Source organism: Protopterus annectens, chromosome 1.part1 (assembly GCF_019279795.1).
Source record: "Protopterus annectens isolate FY-2018-M chromosome 1.part1, PAN1.0, whole genome shotgun sequence".
NCBI lineage: Eukaryota > Metazoa > Chordata > Ceratodontiformes > Protopteridae > Protopterus > Protopterus annectens.
Genome location: NC_056726.1, coordinates 1,857,619,027 through 1,857,633,637, shown reverse-complemented (window position 1 = coordinate 1,857,633,637; position 14,611 = coordinate 1,857,619,027). Strand labels below are relative to the sequence as shown.

The 14,611-nt window shown below is 38.0% G+C and overlaps 1 protein-coding gene across 1 annotated transcript in view; it reads right to left on the bottom strand.

The window, feature by feature from the left end:
- The window catches only part of KIF6 (kinesin family member 6), a 4,303,753-nt gene that overhangs the window by 454,616 nt on the left and 3,834,526 nt on the right, over nt 1–14,611 (bottom strand). The window contains exon 20 of the mRNA XM_044084863.1: nt 631–708. Within this exon, the coding sequence (XP_043940798.1) occupies nt 631–708 (78 nt within the window). The remainder of the gene's footprint in view (nt 1–630; nt 709–14,611) is intronic.

Here is a 14,611-nt window from a genome sequence, read left to right as displayed (position 1 = left end):
CTCCGGGTGCTCTGGCTTCCTCCCACATCCCAAAGACATGCTGTAGGTGGATTGGACACTCTAAATTGGCCCTAGGTGTGAGTGTATGCATGTGCGTACCTTCTGTGGAAGGTTGGGCGCCGGACTGGCAACTCAACACTGTAAAACTCCACTGCCAATCATGAGCGGACAGATGATCCGCTGTGGCGACCCCTAACCGGGAAAAGCTGAAAGAAGAAGAAGAATAAATACTTCTCTCCAAGACAAAAGAAAAACTTCTAGCTCTAGACATCCTGTCTTCTTGTTGCATTAGCTAACTTTTATAGCACATCGTAAAGCACTTAATTTCAACTTATTTTCTTGAAGTTTTGTAAGTTAATCTCCTATGTTCCAGCAGGGTATGTTGTGGTTACATTTTTGAAGCTCAGTAGATAACATACAGTTTTGTATAAATCATAGCAATATTCACAAATGATTATTTACAAAATTCCAGCTAGCTGGGCTGACAGAATCATACCATTGTTTTGCCATGCATGGACAAATTCCACAATTAACAATGTCAAACAAATTTTGAGTACAGGTAGCATTCCAGATTAATATTAGGTTAATTTCAATAACATGGGCACTCTCACTTGTTGAATATAAAAATACCTTGTATCTGACACTGAGCTTGTGTAACTTCTAGAACCGATTGCTGCAATAGAACTGATATCTTCTGCAGCTGAAGACCTGCAAAGAAAAACAGATTACTGAACTCACACCATGATATATCGTTGTGTACATACCTAAGCAGCTAAGCAACACATCACAAATGTGTGCCTGTCTGTATGTCTGTCTGTCTGTGTTTATGTAGGTGTGCTATTGTGTGAGAATTTCATCTCTGGCACAGATCAAAACTGAGAGGTTGTGCAAGCACTAGTATAGCATTACTCTACAATAAAGCACATCCCTGAATGTCTTACTGCTAATACAACATGCTTAGCTTTGTTTAAAAATATACAAATAATACTGCTTTGATTCTGGTAACAAAAGCTTTATGAATACATACTGTAAACAGAAAATAAAAGTTAAAGCTGATTTGTCCCCTTCCTAACAAACAGGAATGTACATGGGAAGATTCAGGCTACCAACTATGATAGCCCATAATAGCTCATATGGTTAAAATGCCATTTATGCATCCCAGAGACCTAAGCTCAGTACCTTGGTAGACTCACCATTTCTTCATCTCCCAAATTCTAACTTTGGACTGTCTCATAGTGGTTAACATTACTCTTGAAATATGTATCTTAAAACTCTGTCAGAAAGACCACTTTGATGTTTAACTGTTTCAAATCACAAAATGCACAGCACATAGAAAAGAAGAATGTGTCCAGACAAATTCAAACTATACTTATATAAGCCCATACGTCAGATGTTCAAAATACCAGACCGATATTCAAGAGGTCTGGATTTAGCTTCTCAGAACTGTAAGTTCTGAACTTAGCAGAATTTTAATTCAACCTACCCAAGACATGACTTTTCATTTTGAATGAGTCTGCAGTTAATATGATCTGGTTTAAATGCAGAAGTGAGTCTACTATGAGCTGGCCTGCCTAGTTAGAAATTCTTAGTATACCAGGATAAAAAAAAAACTTGCTTTGCAGTTTAATTCCTTTCTTCCTCTTAGGAATAAGATCCATATAATGGCCTTGACTACAATTTCAGGTTAATTACTTTTTTCTAGAATGGTTTGTACATGTTCCTCTCCTTCTCAAGTGGAAACTGCCAGCCCACTTTTCCCGTATTACAGACAGGCTATACAGCCCAACTTGTCTCAAGCAAGAAATGTGCATTTATACAAGAAAATGATTAACAGCTTGCTCACTTCTTGAATGATCAGCTTGATGTCATTGGAATAAAATCACTATTTCTCTCAAGAGCAATATATATGTATGCATGGGACTGTTAGGGAGAGATGGTCATCCTGTTTTATTGCTTACTTTTATCCTTTCTGATAATTTGGAAGTCCTGTAGGTAATTCAGCCTGTGCTATCAATACTGTATAAAAAGGATCGAGAACACAACCAGAGTCATCTTCTGGTGGTGAAAACATCAACCTGATCTTAAAAAAAGATCCTTTGAAAGTCCCTTTGGATTAATGTTATTCCTAGCTTCCTATAAGAAATTTTTTGTAACAAAGTCTTACTTAGACACAGGAATATCTGCTAAGTACAGAACTTTCTTGAGTCCTCCTTTTTTTGGGGAGAGGGTGGTGGTGATTTTAGAGATGACATAATTCTGGAGCAAATATAATCTGTTTGAAGCCTTTCAGATGGACTTTATAAAGGCAAAAGAAATAAGACACTAATATTTGTGGTGAAACATGTTCCTCTCACTCACTAAGGGCAGAAAAATCAGTCTCTGGACTTAACTTGCTGGGCTTCTGGGCAATATTTTGTGCCATGATGATCTGCTACACCCTATCAAGGTGACCAGCAAACAAACTAAGCTGTTGGGAGTAGTCATTAGCAAGTTTTGTGAGCTTTCTGCAAGCTAAAGCTCAATGAATAGTTTCTGAGTCTGGTCTTTATCTGCTACAGTTGTTACACGTTAAGTACTACATCACTGTAGCCTGGGATTGATATGTTGCCTCTAGCGGTGATGATCAGAAGGTATAAATTGATTTGTAATTTATGTTCTGATTACATTCAGCACTATTCTTATTTCCTCCCTGAAGCTTGCCTCAAAAAGGACACATTCTTGATGACTCTTGACTCTTTGATCCTTGGATGGATAACTGACCTGCATCCCTAGGTAGCTTAAAATCTCAATTTTATTGGGCTTCATTGTCAATCCACTGATTGCCATTCAATGGATAGTTCTGAAAAGAAAGTTGTTTAAAATCAAGTGTAAAAGTTTTTTTACCATTTCTTTTTGTTGTAACTATGCTCTCATCTTGTAAAGTGAGCTTTCGTATTATAAAATGTGTAGTTTTTACTTTAATTATTTTACTGGATCATTTATTAAGCTTAATAAACTGGTGTTTCTGTTTACTGTATGGTGAGCGACTGTCCAATTACTTCCTGATTCCATGCCATCTAGCCCCACCTTCTGATGACGTAGTATAGGGGAGAAACAGTTTGTAGTCGGTTGGCATGTTTTCTGTAACCTGAAGCAGATTTTATTACAAAGTAACCAGAATGTAGCACAATCACTTACTCAGTAATACAATAAATCAACAAATAAACATAGCTATATTCAAGTGAAATAAGAAAAGTTTCATAGTCACTTCTTAATAACATCATCCCTTAAACTGGTGGGATATCCCCTATCTACAAACATATTTTTCAGAAATTACACTCTTTAATAAAGACATCATCATTTGATATCATCCTTACAAACTGCCACTTCACTACATTCCTTTTCACCCAACAATGGGTACTTTATGAATCCCAATTTCTGCAGGAAGCAGACCTACAGATTTTGCACCTATCCTTTTTGTGGCATGAATAGGACAAAGGATAAGAGTACAGGGTCACAACACTCTAAAGCACCCTGTCTAGGATTTTACACTGATACGAAGTCAATGCAAAATATTCCTAGACAACATTGGCCTATTATAACATTGAGTGGGGATATAACAGACTTGGCTGCGGACCCCAGTTTGTTTTTAAATCTAGTATTAATTTGAAACAGCTTTTTGAGTCAAAAACACCCACTGTTAGAGAAAAAAAAAACTAACGTAATTGGTTTGTTTAAGTGCGAGGCATGCAAGCACTGTAGGTTTATTAATACAAGCACTTTTGTGTCCATAGGGGATAAACCCACAATATTCTCTTGCAAAGGTTGGTAGAATTGCACCACCAAGGGAGAGGCATATGTCACAACCTGTTAATCCTGTCCTGTTACCAAAGAGAAAAATGGAGAGTAAGACCTTCTGGAAGGAAAAAGGGGCCAGGGTGGGAGTGGGTCACAAGGTCTCTTAACAGTTATTCAGAAATATTGGACTGTTCTTGGTTTTGAAGGTTAGAGACTTCTTTAAAATTCTTTTTGGATCTCTCTCTTGCATTCCTTCTTAAATATGTGTTTACATGAATTCTGCTGAAACTGTTTATTCTGTTTTCTGCCAAAAATGGAAGAGGAGTAAGAAAAAATCCCTTGGACAATATGGAAAAGGAGAGCTGAAAAATCTTAGAGATTCCCTGGATCAGCTTGCCCTTTTCATCACACTTTTTGATCACCTCTGCAACACAGAGGCCAACACTAAATCTCTATCCAAGAAAGAATTTAAAATCTCATTTTTAACATCATCTGGAAGGTTCTGAGATTGCAGCCATCTAACTCTCCTTAAAACAGTACCAGTGGCTTAACCCAGAAAAAAGTTTCAACAGAGTCATACACACTGTGCAGACAATTAGTGACCTGTGCAAAAGAAGAAACTAAGTTACTTAATGGCAAGTTTTCCTCACAAGAAAGAAAATGCAGATAAAACATTCCTCATACTTTCACAATTTGTAAGAACAAACCTTAACCTATGAACCTGACGATTAAAAATTCTGAAAAAACAAAGTTTCAGATACATATACTTTGTTCCCGTACCTATCAATAATTTTCCCATCCTTATAAAAAGAGTAGAAATGGAACTTGACTAAGTGCTTAACAGCAGTGGGAATGACTAAGGCTGGGACAGGTTTGGGAATAGTGTATAAAAATGTGAAAGACTGAGGAATTTTATACATCCTATCAGCCTTTTTAGGGGAAGCTAGCTGACTAACCAAATGGCTCATGGACAGGACACATGTTAGAGTGGGGGAATCTACATCCAACCAGTCACCAGTGGAGTACCAGAGGGGTCAGTACTGGACCCCCCTCCTCTTTGGGATATATTTCATGGATGTCAAGGCAAATGTAGATGGCCTTTGGCTGACCAAGTTTGCTGAAGATTGCAAGTTGGGGGCAATCACTAACTCCCCAAATGATGTTGATAGCCTACAAAATGGTTTGATGCAGACTAATGACTGGTGTCACAACCATGGCTTCAAACTAAATAGGAAAAAGTGCAAAATAATGCCATTTGGAAAATCAAATACCCCTGCAAATTACAACATTGATAGCACTCCCCTAAGAGTGGACCCAGTGGTGAGAGATCTGGGTACTCAGACCGGCAGTAATCTGAACTTTGACAACCATGTGTCCTCTGTGGTGCGTAAATCCTTCCATGTGGCTTACCTTATAAACAAAGGCATGGCATCCAGATCTAAGGATGTCATAATACTACTGTACTTGGCCCTCATCAGACCAATAATCAAATACAATGCACCCTTTGGCATGTACCTTGACAGGCATCTGCAACAGTAGGAGTGTCCTTATAGGTTTCTCACCAAAAGAATACAGGGTATAACTGACATGTCATATGTGGACCAATTAAAAGCCCTATCATTGTATTCAGTTTCCTACAGGTTACTGAGGGGTGATCTGTGCCTGAGCTACAAGGCAGTCTATGACCCAGCCCTGATGGAAATGTTGCATAGTCACAAAACTAACTGCATGAGGGCTACCCACTCCAAAGATCAAATCCTGATGTCTAACATGGATAGATCACACTGGACAAACAGATATGTGTCCCAGGGATTGCCCCTCCTCTGGAATAGATTTCCTATTCATGTGAAGCAGAGCCTTTCCCTGACCATCTTCAACAGTAATCCGGACCAGTGGATAGGATATCACAAATTCACTCCTGGGGTGGTGTCCATGTCCCTTCATACTAACATGAAAACAGCGTGATATGTTGTCTGGACCCAAGTGCTAGTACTATTTGTTTATGACAGGACATATAATACCTGTTCCATGATAATACCAGATGGATGCTGATTTCATGATGTGGAAGGGGAAGCATGGCGGGAAGAAGGGAGAGAAATCTGAATTGAGTATTGCTTCCTAGATTCCTGAAATAACATGATAATGTTTTGGGAATGCTAGTAATATTCAATTCATATTTGACTTTGCTAGTCTGGATTTTCTGCCTTAGTTTTTTTTTTACTTACTTACTTATATTTGTTTACAAGGGTTGTGCACATTGATCTCAATGGACTATTTGCAGGCACAGCCCAGGTGAATAGGCTCACATAAGAAAGGAATAAATCCACCACAAAAAATAAATAAATAAAACTGGTTCATCAGAAGTCCTACTTGTGCAAGGATTAAAGTGCTCAATAAAATTTTATTGGTTTTATTTTTTTGTGATGGATCCTTTGGACCTTGGCTCCCAGCATTACTTTTTTTATTTATTCTGAGTTGGTTTTGTAACACTTTACTTTGTGGGTCACATAAAGAAAAAAAAAACATACAGGCTCACATAAGAAAGGGAAAAAAACAAACATATAGATACTAGGATATGCTAAAAACATATGCATATTTACATATGCAAGAATATGCTACAACATTTAGTTCAAGAAACAGTTTATAATGTCAAAACATGAATGGAAAATGAAATCATGTTTAGAGCTGTTTTGATAGGATGTATCTTTAATGAATGAAATGGCTTATGCTACAGGGATAGCAGCATTTCATTACAAAGAAAGGTATGAAGACATTAGAATAGGTGAGTGTGAATAGTTACAGGAAAGAATATCATGGAGAGAAGACAAAGAAATGGTTAGAAAGGCATATATAGAGAAGAAGAGTAGAGAGGAGAAGAAGTGTGACAGAAGCAAAGAGAAGAGGGAGGTAGGATGAATGTGAAGAAGTAAGTGAGAGGAGGACAATATGAGATAAGGAAGGAAGGATGAAACAGGGATAAAGGGATGCGAGAGAGCTAAAGGGTTCATTTACTGTGACCTCTGTGAGTGTAGCCACTGTTTGTTTGGGTGAAGAGGTGTTGCCTGAGCTGTTGTCTGATGTCTGAGTACTTTGGAAGTCTATAATTGAGACAGGAATGCAGTTCCATAGTTTAGGTGCTAGGATGGAGAATGCATGGTCAGTGCAATGAAGTTTAATTTTTAGAGTTAGTAGGGTGGGTTGAGATTGACAGATGCCTCTAAGATTATATGCGGGGGTCTTAGTGAAGGGTTTATAAGTGAGAAACAAAGGTTTCATGAGAAAAGACTGTAATTACCGATCCTAGTAGGAGGTTGGCTCTCAGATGTATTGGGAACCATTTGGCTTTGACAAACGTTAGGTAGTGGTAGTAGTTAGATACTGCTTGTTCCTTGTTTACTCTTTTGAGTTCGGTTTTACAGCACTGTGACTTGAGGAGTATTTTCCTCTTGTAGTAGAGTTTGATTGTGACAGAGTTCTAACAAAATGGTTTGTTTCTGAAATTGACATTATATTTATTACAAATGGGGACAAACGCCTTAGTACAGGAGCTTAGGTGGGAGTAAAAAATTATTTAGCAGTTTTAGCTCAGTCGCTATCAGTAGGAAGATTACCTCACAATAGTCTCTAAAGACAGTGAGATTTAAGGGCTCCTTTGTCTGGGACATTGTGGAAAAAACTACGGCATGGTGATCAGATTTGACCAGTGAGGGGAAAAGCTATGGGTGTGCTGCATAATGGTGCCATATTTGTGAGAAGCATTTAGAAGTTTTGGGTCTCAAGTGTTGGTAGTCACTAACTGGTCTAGAGGGTAGGTGTTGATGTTATCCAGGAACCATTTGGCATATTTATTTTGTGTTTTGACATGCGTTATCCAGCTTATGGATGGATAGTTGAAACTGCCCAGAATAATAGAGCTTCTAGTCTGTTAAGGTAGTCTTCGCTACTGGCGTCACAGTAGGTTGGTCATAATATGAAAGGTCATTGCACTTGTAGTTAGTAAGGGATATATGAATTCTATACCATTACCTGGAGTAGATGTGAGTTGATGCTGGACTATGAATAAAACTGGAACACCCCAGGGGTAGGGCCATCCTCATTACAGGGACTAAAGAACTAGCAAGTAGTAAAATCAGGTACAGAAGTGTTATCACTTTGTTGGAGCATGTTCCTGTGAATGCGCAGAAGTCTATATTTTCAAGCAGTAGGAAGGCCTTGAGGGTGGGCATATTTCTGTTAAGGCTTCTAGTCTTGTACCATGCCATACTTTTATAGACTTTTATAGACCCTATTTGAACTTGCCAGGGAAGGTAGATATAGCAGACTGACTTTTCAAAAAAAGGCACAATAGGAACAGAAAACATCTTGCCCAATATGCGGAATCCCTGTGGAAACAGGTGCAGGCCAGCCACAGCAAAGCAGGTAGGAAATGGCAATCAACAACCTCCAGACATATACACTGGATTCCCAAGAATAACACCAGTAACTGATCCAGTTGTTGAAATCAATTACTTTCTGTTTGTTCTGTGGCATTATTCATGGTGATGATAATATACTGTCTATGACTAGTTGTTAGCATCAGAAATATACGGAGAGAGAAAAATCTTGACCTTTCTTCACATATTCCAAGACGACATGCTGGATGTTCATATCCACATGAGTACAGACATGTCATAGGCATACTTGGGGTGAAGGGACTTGAATGCCTTACTGACATCACAAATTCTGGCACTCAATACATTAATTGCCACCCTACCCTTGAAGTAGCGTGGGTGGCGCTTCGGTATGCTCACTATGGAGTCACCAATGACTAGGACAGTTTTATGTGAAGTAGCAGTGCCCGACAGCCTACAGGACCTCTACATGCCACTCAAATGATCCATAAATGTTGTCCTAATTCATTACCATTTCTGAGATGTGGAATGTCACAAATATATCAGCCTACATATGTCATTACATTCCACACTCTTTACTGGAAAATCAATAAATATCTACTGAATGGTAAATAATATTAAGAAAGTACAAACAGCAATGTTATCAATACAAGTCTTTTTTTTCCTAAAGTTTCACAGCTTATCATCTCTTGGAAATTGTACAACCAAAACATATAATGTCAATGCACTTTTGTTCAGCCAGACTTGAGCTTTCACCTGTCATCAAGAATTGTCTTTCTGAGTGCTTGTTTACTGGGAGATTTACAGAAATATGAACAATTATGCATATTTGTATAATTAATACTATACATGACACTGAATATCTTTCAAGATGTACAATGTACAGAGCAAGTACCAGCGATAAATTTGTTCAACATCATCTGTAATTCACCTGATGCTACGCAACAGTTTGTAAGTCACTTGGTTTTGAAAATATTAATGTACATTTGGAAACACTGAATCTTTTACCATTAGTACAAAACAAGTACAAATATCTCCAGTACAGTGTAGTATACATGGACAGAGATAATAAATGTTTCTGTTGTCCAGCATATTTCACACCACATCCATCAATAATGTGTAGCTCAATTATGAAAATGTGACTGTAGATATGAAATATGAATAATAAATGACAAACAGTGAGTAATACCTCCACTGTTGGATATCCTAAATTAAACAATCTCAGTGTTATTTTGTTGCATACACCTTGCCCTTTCTTATGCTATTAATAATTGGTAGGTCTCTTAACTAAGAAGGACAACCCATAAGGAGTTACAGGTGTTAAATGGAAGTATACAACAAAGGTTCTATAGGTGTAAATTAGTTAATAGGGGCTACTGTCATGTACAGAGCTGTAACAAAGGTGAGGCAAATGGGGCAGAAGTCCAGGGTGTAAGATCTCAGTGAGCATAATCACCAGGTGCTGATGGTGTAGGAGTGCATAATGGGCATTAATTTATGAATGTTGATACTGTAATTTTGGTAAATGCTGAAGTGCTTAGTGTGCAAGGTTTGTTTATGGTAGTAAATGTAGTAAGCTGCAGGTTACAGATCTTAGCAAACAACAGCTTGCTACATTTTTTTTTTTGTTCTTCAACTTTGAGAATAATTTTTTTCTCCTTTAATCTTGCTATGGGGAGCGCAAGTTTAGGGATTTGTATATGGCACCAAATGAGCTAGCCACAATTCTCGTTACGTAAGCTGTAGGTGATGTGTTTGCTTGTTGTTGACACTTGAGTGCAATAGTACAGTGCCTAGAAGGTTTGAGAAGGGATTCTGTTACCTCAGCATAAGCGAATTCAGTGCTAGTGCTTATTTGCTGAGGTACAGGGGATTTCTCACAGTCATGTTAACTGAAAGGTTTGCCTCCAGTTTAAATAAATAATTGCTCCTCTCACATACAGACTGTGCTTGGTAACAACTGTGGGGTGGGCTGTGACTGAGCATAATGGAGTCACTATACTGGTCCAAGGTACTAGTGCTAGTAGGCTTCCAATGTATGGATTAAAGGTGGACTACACTCCCATGGTGTGCAGACATGTAAAAAATACTGTGAGTTTAGCAAGGGTTATAGATTTGCTGGACAGTGGGGCAGAAGTCTTTTGCAATCACAGTATTAAAGGATAGGGTTTATGGAGATGACTAATGTTATAAGATTCTATCACTTTTAATAGACAATTTGCTCAGGTACTATGATAATATGTTTATATGATTCTGTAACTTTTAACTGTAGATAATTTGCTCATGGCAGTGCTGAACAGCACAGCTTAGGCTACAACAGTGGTAAAATGCCTCAGCAAGCAACAATAGACATAAGTGCTCAAAAATTATCTAAATCAGTCACCTCCTTGATGGTAGTGACATCAAAGACAGTCCAATCCAACAACTTTCAGCTCACCTGTGCATTGTGGTGTAGCTTAGCTGAAACAACTGCACACAATGTTTCCAAAAATAAAGCAAACAGTGGTGCACAAACAACCTGTGAGAACTTTTCAGTATGTTAGTAAGCCATTAGCAAGTACATAAACATATTACTGCAGATTTCCATTCTCTCATAAGTCCAAAGTGCAGTAACTGTTCAACACTGATAAAATAACCTAGCAAACAATGCTAACCACTCTTAGCTTTAAAGTGCTCAAAAATAATTTAAAATAGTCACTTTGGGATCAAAGCTGTCAGTCCAGATTTCCAGCTGCACGTTCATTCAAACAAGTACAAATCTGTGCAGTTGTGAATGCAAAAGAGCAGCACCGCAGATTAAAGAATGTTATCTCTGGGATGTGACAGCAATAAAATATTATGCTATAAGTAAAGCTTCTTCTCGTACTCTCCACTGAGTACAACTAGCTATCATGGCTCTGTTAATGAACATCAAATATGTGTTTCAAGTAAAGCAGTGCAAAGGCTCTAAAGGGTTACTGCCCACAGATTCCACTGTCTACTTGCAGACATATAAATTTCTTTTTATAATAGTCTGTCTACATTCAGATTAACACTCTTATTGTGGATCTTACTCACAATACATTATTAGTGCAACAGCTTGCCTGATATTAGTGGTACTGAAAGTTTAGAGGTGTCACCAAATTCTGAACAGAAGATAAATTATGTATTAATGGTGTCTTGCACTTAAACACAAATGTGGCTGAAACTCACCTGCAGTGATCTTGCCCCAGTGATTTACTGGTTATAGGACCAGTGAATCCTCTGATAACTACTAGACCGTTATTGTCTGAATTGAGGTAGTGTAAGTGAACACTAAATTAAATGATTCATCACAACAGTACACTTATTTTAAGACATGCAGAAAATAACATATCCAAAGAAAAACTAAACTGGACTTATTGTGTGAAGAAAGACACACGTTTATTAAACAAATTCACTTTATGAAAAATGCATAGCAGCTCCCAGTAGGTGGAAGCATACAACTGCCCTAACATTTTCAATTAATTCTGTCAGTGTAGGATAATTTGTGTTATCACACACTGGTTGTAGACACTAAATATTTAAAGATGCTTAGTTTCTTAAACTTGCAAAATATTCCAACAGTTTCTAAATACTGAAAGGTATCCTCTAAATGATCTGTTTATGGTTATGTTTACATGAGATGTAAACAGATTATCTTTACAGTTTCAGAGTGACCTGGTAAGTATCTGAATTTAATTGTACATATCACAACAGGTATTTGTTTCCTAACGTTGGTATACATACAAGAGTTAAGAACAATGTGCAGCTCTCTGTTCTCTTCTTTCTGTCAGAATGACATAGAAAGCTAGAACATTCCATAAAGGAGACAATGGCCTAGTACAAACTGTACAAATATTAAAACATCTGCAGTCACTCTATGCTAATTTAACCTACATCATTCCTATTTCAAGAAAGCTAGGAAAAACGTCATAACTGGGCTAAAAAAAACGTTTAAGTAAACAACTATACAAAATTGTAGAATAAATCTTTTTTTCTTGAGACAGAAAACAAACTGTCAGCTTCATACAAAGGAATTCTGTTATCTTACTGCCCCAGAAATATTTTATTTGTAATTTTTTGTTCACAAAAATATGTTTTTTTGCTTGTATTATCTGAATTAGTGCGTGTTTAATGATCTTAGTGGATCATCAAGATCTTCTTCCTTTTCCTGCTGAAATGTCTGCTTCACTACCATTTAGATTTGCCATAAATTTAGGATATATTACCCTGTTGTCCATGATCTCTACTTGTGCTTCTACAAAAAAAATATCAACAGATTGCTAAAGTTGACTGAGGACACTATTAAACTCCCAGTTTTACAGAAAGATGGGTTTTTAACACAAGAGTTACAAGTATAAATGACTGCATTGTAGAGTTTTACAAGTGAATGATATGATTTAACAAGGATATAGAATACACTTTCACAGAAAGCTGGATTACTTGATAAATGATGGCTTGTGTGATGTCCCCATGTGGGGCAGTAATTAAGGAGCCTGAATTTTCACCACTGATACTGGAGAGGGATGTGCACTTGGAATACAAATGGATACACTCAGTATTTCCAGATGCAGAACTCTCTATATCAAGCCCAATTTCCCTTAAGAGCACAAGGGAACACACACAGTCCAGGGTCTGGATCTCTCTTTCTGTCTGCCCCCAGGTTCCCAATAACACTCCCCACTGGTACAGCTACAGGGTTAGGTCCTCAGCCAAGTGTCCAAGCCAAGACGTCCAGCACTCTCTCTGTAAGCCCAGTGTTTTGTGTCCCTGCTTCAAGTAGCTGACACTCTCACACTGTGAGATTTGATTTTTCACACACACACACACACACACACACACACACACACACACACACACACACACACGGAAAAGTCTGGCACAGATTTACCTGCTGTGTCCCCTTCTGCCCAGAGTATAAGGCAGTTATCACCGCCACCAGACACTCCACAATTAGCTACTCTAAGGCCCTTAACAAAGGGTGTCCAATTATACTGTGTAATATTAATATTAATACAGATGGTAGTAGTTAACCAAGATAGCTAGGTCTCCTGGAGTAGCCCACACAGTGTCACCAAATAAATATAAGTACTCTCAAAGGTTAAATACTTTCTACAAGGACCAGGCACAATAAAAGTTTTAATACATTTAACAATAAATAATAAACAGACAAGAAAATACTAAATATAAATTCACAGTAAACCACAAAGTTCAAATTACAGGAAATACTGAAAATAACACTGATGGACATACTCATACAAATAAAGAAAAACAATCTCCAAACTAAGCTTCATTATATTCCTGACTGAATCTAGGAGAATTACTGTTCACTAATAACTTACTTGACAGAGCAAGGCAGAAGGAAATATGTGAGCAGTCTTTCTAGTCAAATTTCCCAAAACAAAATACTCAATACTCAGAGATTACTCCCTGTAAAATATAATATCCTAGATGGCTTGCAGAATGACCTCATCTGGTCACCTGAGTCTAGGTTCTCAAAGCATCCCTTGTTGAAGCCGAGACAGAAATTTTGATTAGACGGCTACAATACACATCTAAATGTTTATGGCAGGGCCTGGGGCTTCCCCTCTTTTACTGAGCTTATGAACAAATGCTTCTTCCAGACTTACCATCTCCAGTCCAATTCAGCATGGTGGGATGCCATTTTAGTGGTTTAACAGCTCATTTACATTTATCGCATTTTTTTTTATAAAGTAAACTAGCTGGTTAACCTCTGCTGTCCCAGTACACTCTATTAAAACATGTACATTTAATTCAGTTACAATAATACATGTACATTTCTTTTCATTTCAGCAGGGTACACTGTTGATGCATTTTAATACAAGCAAATCTCACAAATACATTTTCTGCACAAGCATCTGTACAAATCAGTTTGATATACAAGTGACGTATAATTATTTACAAAATTTCAGGTAGCTGTGCATAAGTCATACATCTACTGCACTACGTATCCTGGCATGGCCGGCATTACCTCCTATCATCACCCCCCCCCCCTCTGAAGACTTAAGCTAGTTTTTCAAGTGTCCCTTGAGAAACATGGCTTGAGAGAAATAAGCCTATCTGGGAATATGTTACCCCCTTCGCAGTCTTGACAGCCCATCTGTGTTGGCACTGTTGATCCCATTATGGTGTTGTACTGTTATGTCATATGCCTGGAATCCTAAGCGCCACCTTAATGACTTGGCATTTTGCTGGCTGGCTCTATGTAGCCATGTTAAGGGATTATGGTCTGCAACTACAGTGAATTTCCTTCCATACAGATAAGGCTGAAGTTTTTGCAGTGCCCATACTATGGCTAGACATTCCATTTCTACAGCTGCAAACATTCCACCCTGGGTTGGAGTCTACAACTGAGATATATCACTGAGTGCTCTTCTCCTTCTAAGGAAACCTGGCTAAGCATAGTCCCCACCCCATGGTTT